General features: G+C 41.1%; 2 protein-coding genes across 3 annotated transcripts; both read left to right on the top strand.

The window, feature by feature from the left end:
• Nucleotides 1-210: 210 nt before the first annotated feature.
• Nucleotides 211-15,659, top strand: twsg1a (twisted gastrulation BMP signaling modulator 1a). The gene is made up of 5 exons (XM_028594241.1): nucleotides 211-938; nucleotides 1,852-2,010; nucleotides 10,404-10,503; nucleotides 13,873-14,133; nucleotides 15,142-15,659. Exons 2-5 carry the CDS (start codon nucleotides 1,885-1,887, stop codon nucleotides 15,321-15,323), a joined length of 669 nt encoding a protein of 222 aa, XP_028450042.1. The 5' UTR covers nucleotides 211-938; nucleotides 1,852-1,884; the 3' UTR covers nucleotides 15,324-15,659.
• Nucleotides 15,660-16,460: 801 nt separating this feature from the next.
• On the top strand, nucleotides 16,461-24,918 carry ralbp1 (ralA binding protein 1). 2 transcript variants are annotated; one of them, XM_028593957.1, is made up of 10 exons: nucleotides 16,461-16,563; nucleotides 18,261-18,566; nucleotides 19,634-20,065; nucleotides 20,198-20,547; nucleotides 21,110-21,271; nucleotides 22,528-22,659; nucleotides 23,588-23,698; nucleotides 23,778-23,899; nucleotides 23,982-24,117; nucleotides 24,392-24,918. In XM_028593957.1, exons 2-10 carry the CDS (start codon nucleotides 18,314-18,316, stop codon nucleotides 24,689-24,691), a joined length of 1,998 nt encoding a protein of 665 aa, XP_028449758.1. In that variant the 5' UTR covers nucleotides 16,461-16,563; nucleotides 18,261-18,313; the 3' UTR covers nucleotides 24,692-24,918. The 2 variants fall into 2 exon arrangements, with proteins under 2 accessions (XP_028449758.1, XP_028449759.1); XM_028593958.1 differs by having other exon boundaries at nucleotides 16,462-16,563; nucleotides 23,997-24,117; nucleotides 24,392-24,691.
• The last annotated feature ends 415 nt before the right edge of the window (nucleotides 24,919-25,333 follow it).

The following is a 25,333-nucleotide window of genomic DNA, read 5'->3' as shown; positions in this document are numbered from 1 at the left end:
CAACACTACCTTTTAACTCAACTTCATTGTTAAGACCCCAAACCTAAAATAATTGTTTCGATACAAAAATAATCATGTTTAAATAATGTGTCTTTTTTTCTTGCCTTGCCTTACATTTACTTTGTTGGTATGGCTGATTTCTATTTAAATGACCCTGCCAGCCTTGATTCCTCGCTGAGCTTCCTGCCCTGCGGGCTGGAAGTGGGGCCTGTTGTGATCATTGAGGAGGTCTTTTAGGAAAACGTGTAAACACCTGCGGAGTGAAATGGCCCATCAGAGAGAGCGTTTCTGCGGCGGCAGAGTTGCTTCAAATGAGCTCGGGGGGTTCTCAGCGGGAAGTCCGCACAGCTTCACAGCTTCCGAGCCGCCTTTTCTCACCTAATGAGCGCACTCACAAGGCCGCTGATAAGACCGGAGACAAAGGACTGTGTAATGGAGTGGGGGGTGGCTCGGGGAAAGAAAAGATCTTCTTGTGTTAAAAAAGAAGCTAAAGCAGAGCCTACCTGGGCAGGCGAGCAATGACCAGAGTTTGGGCTAAAAGGAGATAAACAGACAAGAGTTTACGCACAAGACTTTTACGCATACAACTCCCGCGTTGCGCAGATGTTAGGCTAATGCTATCTCTTGGTGTTCATGTCGCGGTGAAGCGGATCATTCATGTCCGTTACCCTGAAGATACTGAAGGGTGTGTGTGTGTGTGTGTGTGTGTGTGTGTGTGTGTGTGTGTGTGTGTGTGTGACCTGAGGTTGGATAGAAAATGGAGTGTGTGCCTTTAAGGCGGCCGACTGCCTGTCGCTTTTTGCTGCGGAGAGACTGACGCCCTCTGGACACAGTGGACACTTGAGCGGCGGCTGAACACCATCCTGGAGAAGTTCAAAGAGACAACAGCCACTCTCCCTCTTAAAAAGAAAAGTCTTGGACTTGTTCACGGCGTTGTGGTAAGTTTTAAACCCCTCTCTTTATTATGTCGCTGTTTTCTGCACTCGATTCTCTTGTAGCTGGGCGCGAGTAAAACAAAGTTTTGGTGTTAGCAATGAGCCCCCTCCAAAAAAAAAAAAAAAAAAAAAAAAAAGAAGTGAAGAAACGCGTTCATGACTGAGGGAGCTAATGTTCTTCACATGTTTTGTCTCCGTTATGTGAAGTGGAAAAATGTGCAGCAAAGTGTAAGAGCTGAGCAACATGATTAGACGGTGTGTTCACGCGCTACACTTGGAAAAATAGGTGAAGGGAAGCTGATGTTGCCAGATGTGTGTGTGTATGTGTGTGTTGTTATCCCAGAGTAACGTGAGTGAGTTCTGGCTTTGAATGAAATGTGTCGCAGGCCTTTTAGAAATGCGATGTTGTTGATACATGTCAAGTGTGTGCTTCTTTTGCATGACGCAGCTGTGATTTCACAAAATTGTGTATATATATATATATATATATATATTTTTTTAACACATTTCTATCTACTTTATGCTACACTGTGTAGCTCTTTTGGCACCAAAATTTAGATTTCAGATATCATAGTGTAGGTAAAAAATATACTGTATTGTATGAAGTGCAAAAAAACAAAGAGAATTTAGGTAAAAAAACAACATTACTCATTATTAAAACCTACTCAAATTCATCAGGAGTAGGATTCTAAAAGAAACCAATTCCATTTGACATTTTCCATTTGAGATCTGTATTGGACGACAACAACAACAAAAAGGTGTTAACTCAGTATGAGTAAACCAACGTTTGTGTCCTCTTATCTGTTATGCACCAACTGCAGCTCTTCACTTTTTCCTCCTGTGGAATGTCAGTGATGAAGTTTTGTTTATTTGTCCTGGTCTCTGAGGTCCTGTCCTGTGTCTCGTGTTGATGTAGGTGTTTCCAGTGCCGTGCTGGTGAGCCGTCAGGATGAGGCCTGGTCAGCTGATCCTCCCTGCCGCCGCCGCTCTCCTCTTCCTCCTATCAGGACTGTCTCTGACCTCCGGCTGCAACAAAGCCCTGTGTGCGAGCGACGTCAGCAAGTGTCTCATCCAGGTAAAGGGCGTCAAGATTTTCACAATCTATAAACACAATTTCTCTGACAGCGTTGGATGAAGAATGTTGGATTACCACAGCCGACTCCTCCTTCCTTTCCCTTCTGAGGCATGGCAGCACTGATTTTCTCACTCCCAATCAAAGAAATCAACCCAAACTTAACGCCACTTTATGAGCAGATATCATTCCTACTTTAAATTTGGAATATAATACATGTAGTTTTGTAGCCGTTTGTGGGAACGGCTGTTAAACTGCATGAAAATGTGGTTTGCATCTTCAAAAATCCCACATGATTGCTTTAAAAATGTACACAGACTTGCTTTCACTGTGAATTTTTTATTCTGGACATCAACGCTCACAAACAAGCTGATGAGTGCTGATCTTTTCTGCAGATTAAAGTGGGACATTTCTACGCGAGTGCAGCCAAGTTCAAGCTTTTCATCCTAAAGTGTTACAGCTGTTTTTGTGTAAACAGAGATTGTTGTTTCTCTTTGACAAGAACACAAATTAAATGGCGTATGCAGCCGGAGTCGAGTTGAAGTCAAGAGCAGTCAAAACCTTGTTTTAACACTATTTAATTTAGCGTTAAACTGCCAGGACAGACAAAAAAACTCCACAGGAAAATATGTCTTGGCTGTTGTTACGGCTTTAAGCAACTGTGCCAAAACTTCACGTAAAAATAAATACCCAGCTGTAGCCAAAGTAAAGTTAAAAACTGTCCGTGTGTGAGATGGAGATCTGGACCGGAGAACAAAGATGGAATCTGTTGTGAAGAATGCAGATACATTCTTTCGATAAGCTGAGTGAAGTCTGGAGGGGAAGGTTTTCCCACAGCAAGCAGCGGAAGAGCAGAGATGTGATCTAACTGATCAACTTCATGCACACACACACCTGCTCTCTACCTGTAGGACTCAGTCGGTTTCAGGGCATACTTTCTTAGAGCAAAGGATCATGGGTGAAATTCTTTTAATTTATATGAGGTTTCCTTTTATTTTCTCACCAACTCCTCTGACTTTCTAGCATCACTTCCTTTGTGTCACTTTTTCCCCTCATGTCTGAAGCGCAGTGGGTGAGGGGCAGAGGAGTGGTACCCCCCTATTTCTACGAATTCTGTCATACATTCTTGTTATGTTGATGGAAAACATGAAGAGAAGGGTTGGCCTGTCTTTCCACCACCTGTCAAGTCAAATTTGAGCTGCTGCTTGTCCTCTGAACTTTGGGTGTGTGTTTAGTGGCCCAGCCTCTCACATTAACATCTTTTTAAAGTACTGTATTTAACCTCAGTGGCCATTTCACCTGTTTGACTTCAGTCCCTGTGTTAGTGAACTACAATTTTCTTTTTGCAGGTATAGGTTGAGGTAGACTTGGCACAAGTTATGAACCAAAGATCTAGAGGCAGGAGACAAAAACATTGCCATTTTTTAAAAACAATCTTTTAGTATCGTTTTAGTATCTGACAATTGAGTCTTTGTCGCAAAGGTTACAAACTACAAAAAATCTTGCTTTAAAAGGTGATTTTGAGTGCCCATAATGCACCTGGCTCAACGTAGCACCTGTTGCTGAAAGAGCCATGCAGACGAGTAATTTATATTTATATTTATATTAATAATTTATAGTGTCTATTGATCCCCAGTGGGGAAATTACAATTATAAGAGTAGAGCTGTTACAAACGATTATTTTCATTGTTGATCAAGCTATCCCTTCTTTTACCTTTTCTTTTTTTTAAACAATTAATCTATTAATCGTTTCATCTACAAAAATGTACAACATAGTAAAAAGTACCCATTTAAAGTCTTCAAATTGCTTGCTATATCTGAAAAGGCCATTTACAAATGATTTCAAACAGAGGCACATTTCAAAAGCTGCATCCAGAAATTAGGTGAAACTTTTCTTCATAATGACCTTTTAACTATTAACCATTTGTTAAAGTGGTTCATCACTACAGATGCCATTGTTCGCCCACTATTAATTTTATATGTTCTTGCCCTTTTCACATTTTGACTTCTGCCTGTTTGCAAATTTGAATTTTTGAACTACAATAAAGACACAATCTTTTTCAGTCCACTTAAAAAAAAATCAATCTTCAAAGGAAATAAAGTGTAGCTTTTTTTTAAACAGATTATAGTCTGTAATCTGCATTTTGTGGCACAATTTGATTGCTACCAAAACCACCAACTTCTGTCCCTTCTTCGGTATAAATTCCAACCTCCTGCGATTAGTAGAACATTTGTGGTTGCAGCTTGTTCTTCTTTTCTTTCAGGTGGCTTATTTCACCTGATGAATCATCAGCTCATAGCTTCCGCGACCCCGCCGACACCGACTCGCTTGCTGTCAGAGGCGAGAGCGATGGTGCGTGTGCCGTGAAGGAGAAACTTTGCCTGCCTCTAGTCCCTCTGTAGAAGCTCCATGTTGCTTGTGATTAGTGGGATCTGCTGTACGACGCTCGCTTTTACGCTCTGCTGCCATCTTAAGTAATTTGTCTGAATTCCCCAAAACCCCTGAGGGTGGGAGAACATGAGAGGAGGGAGGGAGGGGAGGCTAAGGTCAGGAGGAGGTGTGTGTGTCTGTTGGGGGAGGTTGGCTGAGGGAATTATACAGTTTGGTGCTGAGATTCACAAGCCAACCTTGTCCAGGCTGGGCCGTTGAGCTGGGTGGGGCAGCAGATTTTAAAGTTAACACACCGCAGCGATCGCTTGGCAGGATGAGGCAGCACATGTTCACTTTCTCTCAGAGTCCTTTTGTCTCTCTGCAGCTGAGTTTTGACTGATTACAGCAGTTTCCGCTTGAGGGAAACCTAATAGTCGTTGTTGTCTAAGTCGTTGAGATAACCTCGGCCAGTTCAGTGAGGAAAGTGTTTGTAGGGTTGCAACTATGAGTAATCTGTCCCGTTAGTTTTAGATTGTTTAATCTGTCAAATGCAAGAAAGTAGTGAACAAATTAACATCACTAGTTTCCACAATTCGAGGTGACCAACCAACCGTGCAAATCTCAAAGAGATTCACTTTACTATCATGTGACAAAGAAAAGCAGTACATTCTCAAATTTGAGAAGCTGGAACCAGAGAATGTTGAATGACTTAGAAAATTATGAATAGATTTTTAAAGTTGCCATTGAAATTTGTTTTTGTTGATCAGCTAATCATTCCAGCACTTGTTAATAATTTCGGCGTTTTGCCTTTATTGAAAAGGGTCACCAGCACTAGTTGTTTTAAGGCTCAAGCAGTCGATGCCTCTTTATCCTTCTTGACCATCTTTGGATAAAAAATGTGTTACTCAAAACTGAGTTTTTGTCTGTTATCATGCTTTTACTTCAGTTTGTTATAGACTGCATGACTTCATGATACCATGAAGAAAGAATTCTTATCATTAGCTTTGTGTTAAATCTTCGTATCTATTTTCTTTAGTATCTTTGTTGGGCTACCAGCCTTGAGCAAAAATCCATAGTATTTACAAATAAGTATAGTGCCCACCCAGATGTACTTCTTCCTGCTGTTTTGAGACATGCACTAATTTGCTTTCTTGACCAGAGTTAGATGAGAAGATGAAGATCGATACCACTCTCATGTTTACCAGCACCTGTAAAGCTTAGTTGTTAACATGTTATATCTTGTTTTTCTATACATACACAAACAGAATTCTAAAAACAATTTGTAGTTTTAGACGATAAATTATTTCAGGGTATCCGTCCGTTAAGACAACAGGAACTGACTGGCTAGCTAAGAAATGCCTACACATGGATCCTCGCAAAGCCACACATTTTTGTGTTAACATCCAAGCTGTAGAATGTTTTTTTTATTTATTTAGTGAACTTGAGAAGTGTTGTCAAACAGTTATTTTAAACTCTGGACAGATCCAGGCTAGCTGCTTCCCCCTGATTCAAGTATTTATGCTAAGCTAAGCTAAACACCTCCTAGCTAGCTAGCTCTTCCTCTAAAGCCACAAATTTTAGTTTTTAAATCTGTGCTTAGTACGGATTAAACAAATGAGATAAAAGGTGTTGTTTAGCAAGCTTCAGAGGTGCTGGTTAAGACAAAGCTAGGCTAGCTGTTTCCCTCTGCTGTCTTTATGCTAAGGTAATCACATCCTAGCTTTAGCTTCACACTCAAAGCACAGACATGAGTATCGATCTTCTGTTTTTATAGGCAAGTCTTGGCAAGAACGTGAAGGACTATATTTCTCAAAATGTTGAACGATTTATTTTAGAGTGATTGCCGAGGTACTGGTTTGGACAAAGTTAGGGTAGCTGTTTTCACTTTCTTCCTGTCTTAATGCTAGGCTAAGCTAACTACCTCCTGGCTCCAGCACAATGTCTGTTAAAGCCTCTTTAGTTTCCATCAAATTGTTTTTGAAAAGTCTTATTTTTTATTTATTTTTTTAATCTGTGAAATATAAGATGCATGTTTTCCCTCGGGGCAGCAGTTTAGTTTTTTTTTTTTTTTTTTTTATAATTCCACCTTTTGAGAGTCATAATTACTCATGGGATCAGATCTTGATCAGAGGTTTGGGGATTGAGAGGCTGGTGATTAAGTCAACTGTGTGTGGTTTTGCAATCCCTCACTCGGTGAGTCACTGGAGAGTCTTTTATCATAGCCATGGCTGTTTTCACGTAGGAGATGGCTTCTGAAAAGACATGAGAGAGAGAGAGAGAGAGAGAGAGAGGAAAAAAAATAAGGGAGAAAGTTGTTGGGGGAGCGGCCATGTTCTGTTCTCCAGGTGTTTTCTTCTCCCCCCCCCCCCTCCACCTCCCTCATCGCGGTGACCTTGACTTGGAGGAATGTGCTCCCTGTTCTGTGTCAGGAGAGAACAGGGGGGGAGAAAGAGGAACTCACCCACTTTTCAACCCCACCTACACGGTTTGAGTTTTGTTTCCTTCACTGTCTCTACATCCCCCGAGACAAACTGAAGTTGAGGAATGAAGCTATTAAGTGTTTGTAGAAGAGTTATGGGATCAGCGGAGGTTGCATGTTGTTTGCAGAAGCTCTCGTAATAATATTACCTTCCTTCTATAAAAAGCAACATGAGAAGTTCTTGGTAATGACCTTGACTTTTATTTTTATTTAAAAATTTTTTACTTCTATACCAGTTTGTTTTGCTGACAGGTTGTTTAATGTACTAAATATGTCCGAGCTGGAGACCTGAGACTTGAGTAGAATAGGGATACACCGATCCAACTGTTTCTCTCCGTTACCTCAACTCAGGGCATTTGTCTATGCCATCGACTGTAAATATTAATGGACAACGCATCCGGTTCGGCGTAGTGCTGCAAATGTGGAAGTGCCTTAAACCTGCACTCTATCTGAATTCCAGCAGGGGGGCGGTACGTGCGGTTGCAAAAGGAGTTTGGTTTCTCTATGAGAAAGTGACCCCCTTCTCACTTGATTTATTACCTCAGTAAACATTTTCTTAATGAGTTTATGGTCTCAATCGCTAGTTTTAAGTCTTCTGCAATACAAAATGATGTTCATTTTTTGAATTATGGTCTCATTGATTTTAAAATCATCATCGATAAAGCAGGGGGTGTTTTAGGGCGTGGCTATGATGTGATTGCCAGTAAAAGTGTGTAACGTAGAGTGTGAGCAGCGTTGCATCCGCAACCAGGATGGCTGCGCCCGTAACGGCAAACTAGACTTATAGCAGATCTCCACAAACCAATGGGTGACATCACACATGGTTGGCACCCAAGAACTCAGCTCATACCAGTGCTCTCTTCTCTTCAAATTTTATATTATTTTATTTAATTTTATAGCAACATTGACAAAGTAACTGTATTTAATGTGGGTCACTGGTCTTTGCCGATATACCCGATCCATTTAATATGGTTGGTATCGGCGTATTGGGTTGATGCCTTTCTGACTTAAAGGATAATTCTGGTTTATAACAACATGAGTCTTATTTTTGTAGTTTTGGCCATCATTGCTACCAGCTGTAATAATGCTGTTGTCCCTAAGATCTGGTTACAAAGAGGTAAAAAAAAAAAAGTCAATATTGAACCAAGAATTTGTTCTGTAAGCTGTGGTGGATGTTTACAATGGACAATGGTTAATTATTCAGTTTGTCTTTGTTTTGTCTTTAAATAAAGTTTGGGTAACCTTCTGGTTTGTTTGAAACCTGTCCCATTGTCTGACTGCTGTATGTTCTGTACCTGCGAGTATTTTTCAGAGATGTCACCACACTCACAAGATCTCAACAATTAACTTGATCAATACAATGTTATTATTAAACATAAAAATGATGGCCAAAACTTTGAAAATTAGACCCAAGTTGTAATAAACTAGAATTGCCCTTTTAAGTCAAGTTGACACTTGATTTGGACATGACTCTTATAAGCCTTTACTTACTTTGACACTCAACTCGCTCAGACTAAGTCTCGCGCAGCCAGACCAATCTCCACAGCGCTAGAGAAAGACTTAACCTGGTTTTGATCTTGCAATTTTCTCATGAAGACTTGAGACTCATCTTGAACTTGCCCAAAAGACTTAAAGGTCCAGTGTGTGACGTGTTTAGTTGTTCACAAACTTGTCCTTTTTCATGAATATTTACCACCACCATCAATTCCAAGTATTCCTTTTTGGCTTGACATTTTACGTTTGCATTCGCATGAACTGGGGTAGACGCTTCATATTCATGCGCCATCTTGAAATACGTTAGCCAGTAAGGGACATACAGGACATACTGCTCCGCCTATTGCGTTTTCGCTGTCACATGATAAACTCACTGGTGCTGCTAATGCTGCTAATGGGTATCATAGCTTCCAGGCCCCAGCAGGAAACAAGGAGGACCACATGTATTCAAAATCCAAATTTCAGGAAGAGGAGTCTTCTTCTTCGCCCAGAAAAAGGATATTGAAAAGAGCAAGAGACCAGCTATTTGAAATGTGAAGGCTACCGTAGCTGTAATACGTATTTTGAACTGCGTGGCGCGAAAGAGTTGATTGCAATATATGATCTCAACGCTAGATGGGAGAAATTCCTACACATTGGACCTTTTAAAGACTGCTCTGAAATGGAAACTCAGCTAGCAGTGGTGGAAAAAGTACCCGGATGTTTTACTTATGTAAAAGTAGCAATACCGCAATGAAAAACACTCATACAAGTAAAAAACCTGCATTTGAAATCTTACTTATGTAAAATAGCAGTGGTACATTTATTATGTATTTATTATCGGAATTTTATTCCTGATTCATTACCGTCTAAGTAGCATCGGAATGTGTCAAGGTAGAGCTAATTTTAACAACTGTATATTCTCTTGGGTTTATAAGTCTGTAACAATGTATATTTTACAAACTGATCATATGTTTGACGTATAAAATCTTGATCTGAAAAGGAACTGTATCTGTCAGATAAATGTAGTGGAGTAGAAGTGTAAAGTTACTTGTTCACCACTGTCAGTGAGCGCTCTCCACTGAGCTCCAGCTACAATGTACAGTCATTCAAGGAAAAGATCTAAATACAGTGAACTTTAACGTGTCCGAACCTGCTCTGTTCATGAATGGAAATACAGCCGAGGTTTATTTCATCACGGTGTTACATACTTCGATAGATACCACACATGCCGCGTGCAGTAATAGTAACTCTATGTGAAGCAAACCTGCTGTTGCTCTTTGTGTTGATGTTTTAATGGTACGTCTCCTGGTTGTGTGGAGCATGTCTACATGTCGGGTTCTGTCTGCTGTGTGATTTCTAACACTGATGCTGCTACTGCACCTACCAGACCAGGATCTTTTATATAAAAAATGGTTCTTAATTTAATTTGATGGGGGATGGATGATTGCATTTCTTCCACTGATTGGAACTTTTTTCACTACAGTTTCTAAGAGTTTTCTTGTTTGTATTCACTCTATTTTTTAATCTCAAATGTATAACCGCTAACAAAAAATGTACTGTTTTATCACCTTGATACTTCATGACTTTAACTAATTTTATTTTGAAAAGTTTGCTTTTCAATGATGTTTTTGTTTTGATGTTTCAGTCCACTACAAAAAATGGTACATAACTTGTTACTGACTCTGTTTAGGGTCTCAGAACATTTCAAATAATAAAAAAAAAAAACATTGTTCAACATGATTTTTAAATTATGATATTTACACACCAAACAATGAGGAAGTAAAGCCAATAAACACAACACAAAGGATAGCCCTAATTTAGAGGCGAAATAGGCTAAAATACAACAAGAAAGTATCATGTTGCCATGTATCATGTACAACATCTGGTCCCCGCTTCCATTTAATCATTCTACTTCCAGACTTATGCATTGGTTCCCAAATCTCTGTTTTTGGGAGCAATTAAACCAAAAAAATATTTTGGTAACCGAGGTGGTTGAGGATCCATCTTCGGTTCTGTGCTTTATGCTACTGTTTGGCTGATGCGTGTTTTTGATGCATGTGTGTCTTGCAGGAGCTGTGCCAGTGTCGTCCGTCTGATGGGAACTGTTCATGCTGTAAAGAGTGCATGCTGTGTCTGGGGAACCTTTGGGAAGAGTGCTGCGACTGTGTGGGTGAGTGCAGCGTCTCCATTTATTAGCAACATGTTTTGAAGCTGACCGCAAAGTTTAGTCAGCAAATCATTTTGGATTTTTCTGCTTAGCCCACGCTCCGTGATGAATGTTGAGCTGAACATCTGTAAAAGAGATTTAGTGCCAGCAAATATAGCGGTTGAGTTGTATGAATAATGAATGTGTCAGGTTTGTTTTGGACTGTTGCATTTAAAACTGAGGCGCAATTTAAACTAAAACCACAAGAGTGACATTTAATTTGATGTTCATTTAATGCATGTAACTCAATGCAATTCAATACATTTATTTTAGTAGCTCAGTCCGCAGGGACTTGTCTTGTTGTACTAGTCCCCGTACGGACTGTGGATTGGTAACTGAAGAGGCACCAAATCCCCGAACTGTTCAGGGCGCCCCCTCACCCTGACATCTCTGCATTAGTGCATGTTTAAGGTCCTGTTTGTGCCTGTGTGTGTATTTCGGGCCTGTGTGTAACATATATCAACATAGTGTAAAAATGCAATTTCCCCATTTTGGGGATCAATAAAGTATCTCTTCTTCTTCTAATGCGTGTATGATGTGTACAGTATTTACAGAACCAGTAGACTGAGTCTGGTTACATTATATGCAGTATCAGCAACAAGCAAGTATGTGAAAAGTTATGTACAGTTGAATAAAGTTAAATACTGATAACAGTATTTAACTGTAAAAAAGGTTTTATTTTTTTTATTTTTAAATACAGTAGGCAATGAGCTCTGTAATTGGTCATACTGTGTTTGCTACATATTTAAATATGTGCCATTCGGGCACTTATCTCTTTCCATTCCCGCTGTCTAGTACTTTCTCCCAGTAAAAAGCCTGTGAAAAATGAGACTGTTGTAATGCACTTGACAGTTGAGAAGCACACTGAGTGTTGCTGCTCTGATACAAGTGTGAGGCGAGTGGAGCCAGATATTGAAGGTGCCTCTGAGAAGTGACAACCTGGAGGTTAATGCAAAGCAGAGCCAAGAAGGAGCACTGTTTATCAGAGCGTAGGAAATGAAAGGAATATTGTCACTACTAAGAAGCACCTACACATGTGGACAGGAAGTCTCGAGGTCCTCCAGATGATCAAAGGATGAAGGAGCCGGAAGAGAGAGGGGACGAGGAGGTCGACCCGCTTAAATGAACTTTGACTTTCAGCCTCCCAGCGAGATGTGGTGGGGGGTGTAAATCCCAGCGAGATCACAAAACAACCGGATTTGCGAAACAAGAAATGATTCCGCTTTTTAACTCCTCTCTTCATCTGTAACCTGCTTCAAACCAGCAGGACTTTACACATTTGTAAAATGAGTCAAAATATGTGTTAAGACTCAAATTTAAAGACTTGGTTCTTGGACACAGACATGTAAAAGACCCCCCCCCTGCTATATATTTGAATATATAGACACCCACACTCTTTTTAGTTGTTTTATGTCTCGTTTTGTGTCATTTTGCATGTTGTTTTGTGTCTCTTTGTGGTCGTTCTTCATATTTTTGAGCTCATTCTGCATCTTTTTGTTGTTGTTTTGCGTCGTTTTATGTCTCATTTAGCAAATGATGTCTGTTTGAGGTTGTTCTGCATCTTTTTGCATGTTTTTTTTTTTTAATCTCTTTTACATCTCTTTCGTCATTCTGCTTCTCTTTTTGTTTTGTTTCTGTGGATGTTTTGCATCTCTTTTTAGCCAGTTTGTGCTTTGTTTTGCGTATCTTTCTGGTCGTTTTTTGTGTCACTTTTTGATTGTTAATCCCTCTGAAGTCCTTTTGCTTGTCTTTGTAGTCGTTTCATTGAATTTCCATGAGAAGTGTTCATACACATGTTGTGCCGACTGGCTCTTTTGAACGGTTGCTGCTGGTTGTTTGCTGCTCAGCTCTCGGCCACCCTTGGCTACCCCTCTGGCCCGCCCCTGTAAACCAGCAGCTCTCAGATCAGCTTTGACAGACAGATATTACTGTACATGCTGACAAGGAAGCTTTATTAAACTCTTTCATGTGGAACACAAATGCAAGCATCTGACACTGGGTGCTGAACTTGGTGCTGCTGCGCAGATGTTACGGTGGTGGAGCTTTTCCTCCTGAACAGGCCTTTGACAATACAGCCTGTAGATTTAAGCTAGAATATATTTCTCATTTATACGTTTTATATTTTTTTCTTACAGCACTAGCCTTATGACCACTTTAAGTAAGTTTCCACTCTAAACATGTTATTTGTGCCGAACGCTGGCTACTTTGAAGTGTGTATCTGAGAGTGGTTAGAGCAGCCCAGTAAAGGAGCGGTGGAGAGAGGACAGTTTGTATTCTAGAGGAAGGGAGGACGAGGAGGGAGGGAGGGAGGACACGGAGGGAGGACCCATGTGTATGCTTTATCTAAAACAGCTGTTCTGGCTCTGCTTTTAGCATTGGTTTGTAATCCAATTCCTCTGTCAAACTCCGTTCCCAATTAAATGATTTACCCATTAGCTGTAATTCACTTATTTGAAGGGTTAGGAAGATCGCATCTGAGGATGTGGGGACTTTGTCAAGTGATTACTACTGTATTTGAATATTAAATGAAGTGTTAAAAGGATCTTAATTGAGACAAAAGATACCCGTGACAGCTGTGTGGTTTTACAAAACTACGGTACCCTTGTGAGTTAAAATCATGTGTGAAACCATTTAACGTTTAAACCTTGCCAATGCGCTTAAGGGCTCACTTCACACACATACAAAAAGAAAAGCATAACCTTTAGTGGTATAGACATGGAGCTAGTTTGGGTTTTATTCACCCAGATTTTCCAAGATCTCCACCTCTGAGATTTCTGCCTCCACTGCAGTCAAGGACCGAGGTTATGTCCATATACATCTGTGAATTTGGGGGGTTTAATGACTTGAAGAGTTTGTTCGATAATAACACTCGTAGTACACGTCAGGTTTTTAAAGGCTGATTCTGATATTTTTCAGATTAAATGTTTTGAAATTTCAAATGTAATTGAAAATTCAGTGTTCTCCACCAGAATTACAGTGTCACCTCAGTGACCTCAGTATTAAATCCTGGCTCTTTAATCCTGGCTATGGAACTTTCATGGTTTGTGGTATTCACTGCATTGATATTTACATTAAAACAATGATACTGTTCACTCAAGTACACTGAGGTTTTATAAGGACTATTTCTTTGGTAGAAAGTAATGAAAGCTGTTGACAGTAAGGCCTGCATTACCCAGAGAGCAGGGACATTATCTCTAATAATTAAAAAACCAAATGTAATCTCAAAATCTGTGCAAATAAAACTACTACTACTAAACTATCTGCATGGCTCAAGTGATTTTGTAATTTTTATGAACTGACCCTTTAATGTTGTCATCCTTCTTTTAATGTCAGGGATGTGTAACCCCAAGAACTACAGCGACACGCCGGCCACGTCGAAGAGCACCGTGGAGGAGCTGCACCGTCCGATCCCCTCGCTGTTCCGTGCCCTCACAGAAGGCGACGCGCCGATCAACATGATGGTGGTGTCCTTCCCCGTCGCCGAGGAGCTCTCCCATCACGAGAACCTGGTGTCCTTCCTGGAGTCGCTCGACAGCCAGCAGCAGAACGTCTCCGTGCCTGGCAACAGCATCCACGCCAGCTACGACACTCAAGGTAAAGCTTGAGCTTTGAGGGATTGTTTTAGCACACAGAAATCTGTATCCATATTAATCTATATACTAAAAAAAATCCCTCTTTATAGGAAATTTAAGTTTCTTTTTTTTTTTGGGTGTAAAATAAGTGATTTTACGTTAAACATATGATGATCTTATAAAATATGAAGCCTTGTTATGGATTAAACTACCCAACAATATATAAAGTAGTTAAATCAGCTACACATCGACAAACAATTATCAATAATCGGCAGATTATTTTACAATAAAACATCAATAATCAACAATAATTATTCAGTGCTTCTATCGGACCTGAATAAAAAGAAAAGGGGGTTAGTCACTTGCTGTTTGATAATGTGCTACCTCACATTGGTTTGAAGGTCATCATATCAACATTACTCATACAGTTTCCGATTAAGTTACTCTACATGAGATGCACTAGGCTAAATGTTCACATGCTTTGTTATTACATGGTTTTCTCGTCCTGTCAGGTCCAGTCAAATTTTTCGTTTGCATTTATGCACACTCACTAAGACCTGTGGTAATAAAATCAGGCCCCACCCAGAGCTGAAGTAGACTACAAAGTCTTGAACTAAGACCAGTTTGGGTTGGGTCAGGTTTTTATTATTTCAGAGGGCCAGGACTGCGAAAAGACCTCCAGTTTAGGGAATTGTAACTGGGTTGAAAGTGTTGTTCCGCTGCCATTTTTTTAAATTTAGTTGCGGGTGTTTTGGCTGTCTACCTCTAAGCCAGAACCCGAACTATTTGCTATAAAGACACACTCATAATAGGAGTGTTCCCACAGAGCTGAGCAGTTAACTCATTAAGCTCACTAACACATATGGTCACACTTAATTGCAGCAAATAAATTTCCCCCCTGAAGTAAAAGTAGGAACACTGAGGGTTAAAGGTAATTACTTTTAAAATGCTGCTTGTTTTTATAAACCATGTTTACTGGATTTGTGACTCATGTCTTTTTTTCTTTGCCTGTGCTTTTTTTTCATTTCAGAAAACATGTGCACAGTGGTCTACTTTGATGACTGCGTGTCTATCCGTCAGTGTAAACTATACTGTGAGTCAATGGGAGGATCCAAGTACCGCTGGTTTCACAACGCCTGCTGCCAGTGCATCGGACCAGAGTGCGTGGACTACGGCAGCAAGGCTGTGAAGTGCATGAACTGTCTCTTCTGAAGTGCGGGCACATATTGGTACCAAATGTCTGGTCCATACCAGAGGACTGAGGGCAGAGGAAACTATGACTGTTATGTGTTAGCATTCCTCAGTTACCTTGTAAAATACCCCCTACACCCCTCCTCCTACCCCTGCAAATTGTTTTTATTCTGCTGTTATGTTTCACTGTGTATATTTTTAGATATGTTTGAATAGTGTTTTTTTTACTAGAGGTGTATATGAATAACATATTTTTACAATTATGGTCTGCTAAATGTCAGTCTCATGCCAAATAAAGAAAAGTTTGGTGACATGGACTGTTTTGCCTCACAGAACGGTGTGTGTGATCTTAAAATATATTCTTCCTTTTACTATATTTTCTTAAAAAGATGTGTAAAAAAAGTGCATGCATGAGTGAAATAGTAAATGTTTGTCCTCAAAAGTTGCCTGTCTCGTGCTCTAATCTTAGCCTAGTGTTGCCCAAGTCGGGAAACTCATCATTTCCTGGGGAAACAAAGTTGTTATTATACCATTCTGGCCCACAGGTGTTCCAGTGGGCGCTGACTGTCTCGTGCAAGCGGAGGGGAAAGGGAACGATTACCAATGCCAATCTCTCACCACCACACACAAATGCTCTTTGTAATGCCAGTGCATTTTCAAAAGGCAGCAGGGTGCCCTATCACTGGTTTGGTTCCCAATTGGCATGCAACAGCAGTTTGCACAGACTAATGTACCGGACACACAATGAGACCTTGTTTGTCTTTTTTTTTTTTTTTTTATGATATTGAATCATGACCTCATTTCGCCATTGCAGCTGTGGATTTGGAGCAGATGGTGCCAACAGAGATCAGAGAACTAATGTGTTTCATGTGTCCCGATGACCACCAGTCTTCTGAGTGCAACCACAGCCTTTGGGAAAGTACATATGATTCAGAATAGCAAGTGGTTTCACCTAATTTAGATGATGGTTGCTTTACAAAACCTTGTTTGACAGTTTTTCTTGTAAACAGGCTTGTATAACAGCAAGCTTGTGGTTAAGATCAAAATGAGACTACAGCCTAAACATTTTTCATTAATTCTAGATCATTGTGGGCCAAGAAACCTACATAGTGTGGTGAAAGAGCCAAGCGATTGAAGCGTTAGCTTTCGAACTACATTTCCTATCAAGCACTTTGGCTGTGGCGCAAGCGCAGATGGGTTTATTTAGTGTAGAGACAACCGGAAGCTCCACTCTGAAATTGACCGAACGGGATAGTTCTTGGTAAAGTTTCTTGTCCTTGTTTTTTGCGTGTTCAATGACAGTACAGCGGTTACAAAATAGAGTTAAGCACACGTAGCTAACTATATGTCTCATGTTGGTTTTGTCTGGACGAAACGGCGGCTTTAATCGTGACGGATAAGCTAGCTAGTCAGCTAGCTTAGCGGGTTGGCAGCTAGCTGAACTAACGTTAACGTTAGCATATGGGCCCCTCCATTCAGAGGAGAGCTTCTAGTTTTTTAGTGTAAATATGCTTAAATGCATCAGTGAAGCAACTAACCCAAGCAGTTTAACAGCAAGTTGATGATATATGACTGGTTGTGTTTTATAAGCTTTTCTCTAGAAACGGGACAGTGCGAGAAAAGAGGATAACCTGCCCAGGGAAGGAAGGCAGATTAAGATGTCAGACAGACAGGCTTTATTAATAGTTTTGGTGTCCAGAGTTCAATTAAGACAGTGTTCGTGAATGTCTAGCTGTTATTGCGTCATGTATCACATCTATCTTCTTGGTACTGCAACGTATTGTACCTCACAAACCACTTGACTTACATTTAAGTTGTTTCTAGTATCAATATGTAACAGGAGATCTTCAACTTACTGTAAGTTTAAGATACATCTTACGGTGATTAGTAGGGTAAATTGAAGCGTATCTTTGTTTTTAAACACACAAAACCCCTTCCGTGATTACGTAAATTAATCTAAGTTACTTCCTAGAACATGTACAAACGGCTGAGGAGTTCCTTTTTGTGCTTGATTTAACATAAACAAGGCAGACTGACATACTGTTGTTTCAAATGATTGTCTAAATATTCTCATCTAAAGTCACCAGGGCTGTGTTTTTGATAAATCAATCTTTCTTTAGATGATGAAGTGGACTGTAGTTTTGATTTTGCTGACTGGGTTTGTCAGACTTGGCATATTAGAAGTAGGACATGCAAGCTGTGATCTTTCATATAGCAGAGCCCCATCTGGTGGCTGGACGTAACTGTTGCAGTTGTTCTGTATATACAGTCATTAAAATATTCAGGAAACAAAGAAAGAACAAGAAGCGGAAAGGGCTACAGATAGTTTTGTTGTGCTTTTTAGTTTAACTTTTTGAGTACAAAATTTGAGTATGGTTTACAGATAAATAGATCCGTTACAGATTTTAGCTTAATTTATTTTGCATTCATTATCACAGCTTGCCTAAAGAAATAATTATGATTCATTTTAAAAAGCATACAAATTACCTTTTCTTAGGCCATTTAGATTTCCATTTGGTGGTGCAAGTACTGCTGAGACGATTTTGCTTAGAATTTCTTGTTATTGTTGTTGATGTACATTTGTGTTGCTTTTGTATAGTTGTAAGCTACTTCTGGAATGGAATGAGACACTCAGGTTTAAAATCTAATTCATTACATCTATATTGTAAAAAGTACTGTTAAGCAGGTTTTTCAAGTTGAATTAGTTATATCATTTTTAGTTCCAATATGATCTGTATTATTACACAAAAATAAATATACAACAAATAAAATTAAAATTCTTGAGAAACTAGCAGACCCGGCCACTGCCCGCCACATATATAAGGGACTAACACGTTGATAACAGGCAGGAGGAATTATTAAATAAATTATGTGTAAACTGGACCACACTCGAGATTATCTGGAAGTCGAATGCAGGGTTATATTATGTTTAGAATCTTGCATTTCTGCCCACTGCAGGTGTGATGGAGAGGTGATGTGCCAGTCAGAGGAGTGATAAGGCCAGAGCAGCCATGACTGAGTGCTTCCTGCCCCCCAGCAGCAGCAGCCCTGCAGAGCAGCGCAGGGCTGAGCACCCAGGGGGCGTGGCCCGCACCCCCAGCTCTGAGGAGATCAGTCCCACCAAGTTCCCCGGCTTGTACCGCACCGGCGAACCGTCGCCGCCTCATGATGGCCATCACCACGAGGCACCTGACGCCTACGTCTCAGACGATGACAAAGAGCACAGCAAGAAGAAGAACAAGTTCAAGAAGAAGGAGAAAAGGAGTAAGAAACGATCCTGTAGTTTGAGGTTGAATGTTCATTATTGACCTTGGAAATAGCAGTTTGTAAAAAGGTCACATACTGGGCATTTAGCGGATCTTTCAGCCATTTTATGTTTGTCTGCTGACTTATAAACAGGGTTCAAAATTAACTTTTTGTCCACCAGCTAAATGGCTAGTGAATGTTCAGCATTTTTAGTTTTTCATCAAAAGCTTGAACAAAGCCCGTGCATGAACAAAATCCATTAAGTTCATTTACCGGTATGTGTTTTTAGTTGTTTTTTGGGCTACGCAGGAAATTCTATTTTCATGGGATTTGTTGACAATGAGAAATGTGTAGAATATCACCAACCTTATCCTTTAACATCTGGGAGCTACCAAGTACATGCAGGTCATCTACTGCAGGCCACTAAGCTTTAGCTTTAGAGCACTTGAGGACTGAATACCATTGTAATGTTGCTGGATGGTCTCCACAGTAGTAGCTGTTGAGTAAAGAGAGAGAGAGCTTCCCACTTTTCCATCCTGATGGCTGTAGCGGTGAAAAATGTTCCATTGCTGAGAATGTTTTTCACTTTGTATCAGGATATTTGCATGTCTGTATTTAGCTCCTACACCAGAGTATGGTGGGAGAGAGGAAGAGATGGACAGTTCAGAGCACATCCAGAGAGCCCATTGAAGGTGTGTCTCAGGCAGCGGCGTGATACAAAGGGGACTGTTCTACGGGAAACCCAGAGTAGAGACTATGAGAGGAGACAAAGAGGTCACTAACTGCCTTTCACACTGCTCTGTAGCTATTTGATTTGAGGAAAAATATATTTTAACTGAGCCTGTTCTAGAGAGGAGAGGCGTAAGGTGCTGTGGGAGCGATGCTAAATCTGTGGCTGACCTCTTTTCTAAGTCCCCATTCTCCCCCTCCTTTGCGATCTTCTCTCTCTCACACCTCTCTCTTCCTGTTTCAATTTCACTGCTATCATGGTTCTGTCGTAGGAGGAGGATAAGAAAAAAGGGGTGTTTCGCCCCTCAGATCTAACCCTATTTTTGTCTCTTCTTACTCTTTCTTTACTTTCACAGCGGAAGGCTACGCCGCTTTCCAGGAGGACAGTTCAGCAGACGAAGCAGAAAGCCCGTCCAAAATGAAGCGCTCCAAGGGGATCCATGTGTTCAAGAAGCCCAGCTTCTCCAAGAAGAAGGAGAAGGACTTCAAGGTAAAGGAGAAGGGCCCCAAGGAGGACAAAGCTAAGGATAAGAAATCTAAGGACCTGACGGCTGCAGATGTGGTTAAACAATGGAAGGAGAAGAAGAAGAAGAAGAAACCGGCAACAGAGGCCGAGCCAGTCCCAGTGGAGATCCCCACCTTCAGGCCCATCTTTGGAGCACCTCTGACTGAAGCTGTCAAGAGGACGGCTCTGTATGATGGCATCCAGCTGCCAGCCGTCTTCAGAGAATGTTTGGACTACATTGAAAGTTATGGCATGAAGTGTGAAGGCATCTACCGGGTTTCAGGTAGAGTAACTTTGGGAGGCTGGTGACTTTTCCATCATCTTGTGAAAAAAGGCAAATTGCAAAAAAAAAGATATAACTATCTCAGTATTTGTATGTCTGAGTGATACTCACATCAACTTCTCTCCTTCTCAGGTATGAAGTCCAAGGTGGATGAATTGAAGGCAGCATATGACCGTGAGGAGTGCCCCTGCCTGGAGGAGTATGACCCCCACACGGTTGCCAGCCTACTGAAGCAGTACCTACGCGAGCTGCCAGATAACCTGTTGGGCCGAGATCTGGCCCAGCGCTTCGAGGACGCCTGCGGTCGGCAGGTGGAGGCGGAGAAGATGGCGGAGTTCCAGAGGCTGCTGACCGAGGTGTCGCCGGAGAGCCGACTTCTTCTTTCCTGGCTTATCACGCACATGGACCACGTCATCGCCAGGGAGGCGGACACCAAGATGAATATTCAGAATATCTCCATTGTCCTTAACCCAACCATACAGGTCAGAGAGGAAGAATAGATCAAGCTGAGTGAATGGAGATCAATAGGAAATGGGTAAAAATATGTTAAAATGTTGCAGAGAGCAGTGAGTCAACAGCAACAGGCTAACTAAACATCAAATGGAAAAATAGGTCTCAGGGCTCAGGCTCCAGTGTACCTCCAAGATAATAAACCTCCCCTCAGCAACAAACTACAGAGTTTTTATTGGATCAAACATTCATTTCATCTCTAAACCCCTGGCCTAGTTTAGTGAATCTGATTTATTCCCATAGGAGACATCTCTGTGGCTGCTCCACTTATTCTGAACAAACAGCAGCAGGACTCCCATCACCTTCTCTCAACTAATGAGTGGAGTCCAGGGTCACTTTAATCATGCTAAGTAAATATGCAGGAATTTGTGTTTTGGAGAAGGTGGCACAGTGATAATTGGGTTTCATACTACAGTCTAACACACATAATACAAACCTTATCTGACATGCACTGCATGCACTAGATGCAGTTTGTGCAGAGCTCTGACATTGTGTGCTTTGTGTTCCCTGATTTGTTTACCTTGTTACCTTCAGATTGGGAACCGTGTTCTTTACATGTTCTTCACACACGTGAGGGAGCTGTTTGGAGACGTAGTCCTGAAGCCGGTGGTGCGGCCACTCCGCTGGTCCAACATGGCAACCATGCCGGCGCTGCCTGAGACCCAGGAGAACATCAAAGAGGAGATCCGACGACAGGTGGGTTCAGTCCTGCTGTTATTTTTTTAATTAATTAATTAATTAATTAATTAATTAATTAAAAAGTTAAAAGAATAGTTTGAAGTTTTGGAGGGGAAATATGCTTATTCCGTTTGTTCAATATGAAACTGGAGTCAAAGACAAGACAGGAAACAGTACTTCACATAACCTTCCTGTAAAACCGAAACCTCAAGCCAGATATGGTAAGTGCTGGTAGGTGGGTTTTCTTTACCCTTGGACAGAGTCAGACTAGCCCTTTCCCCACTTCCACTGTTTATACTAAGTTAAGCCAATTGTTTCCAAGCTCCAGCTGATATGGAACTGTCAGATGTGAGAGGATATTCCAATTATTCCTTTTAAATAAGAAACTTTTGGTAACTGTTTAGTAGAGGTGTGACGATTAAAACGTGAAAAGTCATCTTGCGACATCAGTACACAAGTGCAGAGCAGCAGCCAGCATGACATGTCTGGCCTGGTTGGTCTTATAATACATCCATCAGTCTGGCTTTGACCTCGAACTTGGCATATAAGATCCCCCGCCGGTTCTCAAAAGTTGACTCTGAGTTAAACTGTGCAGAGCAATAGCGGAGTTGCAATTGGAAAATAGCTGCCTGTAAAACCCAGTGTTAGAACAGTAAAGGTTTCTCTCTCTCTCTCTCTCTCTCTCTCTCTCTCTCTCTCTCTCTCTCTCTCTCTCTCTCTCTCTCTCTCTCTCTCTCTCTCTCTCTCCACATCTGCAAAGTGCATGTCTCCACAAAATCATCTGTTGCGTGTTTGATGGTTATTTATTTGTGCTTTAGAACATAATCACTGAAACAATCATAAAATAAGCTTTATTTCTCTCTCTATACCGTACAATGACAAATTTAAGTAAAAAACAACTGGTCTCAACTACTGCCAGAAAACGCTTGGTTACGTTGTAACGTTTGTTCTCTGAGTGAAGAGACTATCTCTCCACCATACATATACAATATAGAACGTGGACATGCTCATATTCCTGAAAAAGGAACATGACCATATCTTAGGCTGAGCAGTGTATCACGTTAGTAATAAATAGTTTGCACTATGATTACCGAGAGAGTAGTAGTACTGCTTTGAATATGATTTGCACTTGCACTAATGATCATCATTCGAGAATCTATTTAGTTTGCCACTGATTGCTGTAATTATTTAATTGAAACTTTGTTTGATGATTACTCATTTTAAGTAGTTCTGGAGTGTCAACTGAATTATGACATAATAAAAATGTGTTTTAGGAGTTCCTGCTGAACTGCCTGCACAGGGACCTGCAGGCAGGGGTGAAGGACTTATCTAAAGAAGAGCGGCTCTGGGAGGTTCAGAGAATCCTGACGGCGCTAAAACGCAAACTGAGGGAGGCCAAACGACAGGTAAGTTGTGTCTAGATACTATATGTGTGCGTGTGCATATTTTAATATATTTAAAGGACAATTCCAACGCAAAATGAACCTAGGGGTTAATAACATATCTACCGAGTCGACTGTTCTCTGGGATATGTTTTCATGCTAATCGAATGTGTCTCTAGCTTGAAACAAGCTAGCGCGGGCAGCTGATTAGATTATAATGCTAGCCTTCGGGGCAGAGGGTAAATCACTATTTCTACACCACTAACAAGGCTCAAAATAGCACCACACTTCAACGGTAGCATAATGAGGGTCCCTACATGTAAACCGAAGCATTGAGAACTTTGTAAGTGTACAGACAGTTTATTAAAAAGAGAGATTATAAAGACAGTAACATTCATGTATACATGCGGGCGCCATCTTGGAAAACAGTCATGACCAGTCGAACCACGAACGCCGTGCTTGAGCTATGTTACTGGTTGCACGGCGTTCGTTGTTCGACTGGTCATGACTGTTTCCCAAGATGGCGCCTGCATGTATACATGAACGCTACTGCTAGTGTGGTGCTATTTTGAGCCTTGTTAGTGGTGTAGAAATAGCGATTTAACCTCTGCCCCGAAGGCTAGCATTATAAGCTAATCAGCTGTTCGCCCTAGCTTGTTTCACGCTAGAGACACATTTGATTAGCATGAAAACATATCCCAGAGAACAGTCGACTCGGTACACATATGTTATTAACCCCCAGGTTCATTTGCGCGGGAATTGTCCTTTTTAATGAGATCTCCAGCCTCTAAAATGACCATAGGCATAAATCATCACCTCTCTGTTATAGTCTGAACAAACATTTTAATATATCATAACATATGATATACTATTAGAAAAGTTCACTATGAAAACTAGAAAAGCTTTTCCATTGTGTTTTTATTTATTTATCTTTCCACCTTTGGCCTTTTAGGAGTGTGAGAGTAAGATAGCCCAGGAGATAGCAAGCCTCTCAAAGGAGGATGTTTCAAAAGAGGAAATGACTGAGAATGAAGAGGAAGTCATTAACCTCCTCTTAGCACAGGTGAGCCATTCAAACACACATTGTTACTAAGCTCCATGTATGCCAACCTGTGATGGAATAATTTCCTCTCAATTATCAGGAAAATGAGATCCTAACAGAGCAGGAGGAGCTGATCTCTCTTGAGCAGGTGCTTCGTAGACAGATTGCTACTGAGAAGGAAGAAATCGAGAGACTGCGAGCAGAGATTGCAGACATACAGAGGTAACCATTTTAAGTGCTAAATATGTTGTAATATGATGTACAACTGTCATTAAACGTACTAAAGGTCTCAACTGTAACCCAGCGTTGTATTCCTCAGCCGGCAGCAGGGGCGCAGTGAGACAGAGGAATATTCGTCAGACAGTGAAAGTGAGAGTGAAGATGAAGAAGAGCTGCAGATGATTCTGGAAGACCTGCAGAAGCAAAATGAGGAACTGGAGGTGAAAAAAACATTCAGCACATACTGGCTGTTTAGTATCATCATAGTCCGTTATTTACCTAAAAGACTGAGTAAAGTGCATTGAGTTCTGACAGAGTAAAGTCTGAAAGTACACTATAATGGTGTTTGTGTTTATAAAATTGCAATACTTAGTCTGAATCGGTTTTGTTTAAATACGGACGTGAGCAATATAAAATAAATATTTTCACTGTAACTATTACCAGAAATCAAGTAGTTGGTTTGTCAAGCACTGTCTCTGTTTTATTGCCCTGAAGAACAAAAATACCCACCTGAACCAGGCCATCCACGAGGAGCAGGAAGCCATCTTGGAGCTCCGTGTTCAGCTTCGCCTCCTGCACAGCCACAAACTGCAGCAGGAACTGACCGTCCAGCCGCCGGTGGAGCAGGCCCCGCCCACACAGCCCAGCCCAGAGCCCCGCACCGAGGAGCAGACCAAATGTTTGGTTGCCGCGGTGGCTGCCGGTGCAGACGCCGCTGCCTCCGTCAATGGCAAGGCAGCTAAGGATCCTTCAAAGCCCTCACCGAACAAAGACAGGAGGGACACCAACATGTGAAATATCATCTCAGTGATGCGTTTGGTGGCTCGGTGCTGCCATACGTCTCTACCGCTGGTCAGTTGTCCTGTAGCGTCACTCGTCATCCACTGGAGATTTCACTTTGCTGGATCCATGAGTTCATTAGTAATTGTGGCAGCCATGGAAAAATCTGTTATACCGTCTTTGGCGTCCTGACCCTTTTTAGCAGGAATCAAAAACCTTGTTTCTCATTTTTCGATGCAAAACACAAAAAACTAGAAAAGCTAATGTAGTGGACAACTGGCTACTACTGTGAGAGACTAGGTGGACCATATTATCAAATCCACAGTGCCAAGCCTGTATGAAGGTAGAAGGGGGTGGGGGGGGGGGGGGGGGTGATTAAGGCATTCATAAAGCATGTAGGGGGAAGGAAGAGAGTAAAAAAAAAAAAAAAAAGTCAGGCACCTTGCCAGTTTGTGACATAAAGCTTATTTTTGCTGGTAAGGGCTCAAGTGATGAACATAGACCAGATATAATCTCAGTTGTTGTATCTCACTATATCCCTCATCTTAGGAAAGAGACCACTGTGCCATAACCGAAGATGCCAGACTGGACACATTTCCCCAGAGAACCACTAATACAAAAGCTCTTTGAATAATGAAAAATGTATGATTGGTCTAT

This window comes from Perca flavescens, chromosome 12 (genome assembly GCF_004354835.1).
Source record: "Perca flavescens isolate YP-PL-M2 chromosome 12, PFLA_1.0, whole genome shotgun sequence".
NCBI classification, from domain to species: Eukaryota; Metazoa; Chordata; class Actinopteri; order Perciformes; family Percidae; genus Perca; species Perca flavescens.
This window is presented reverse-complemented; position numbering and strand designations above follow the sequence as displayed.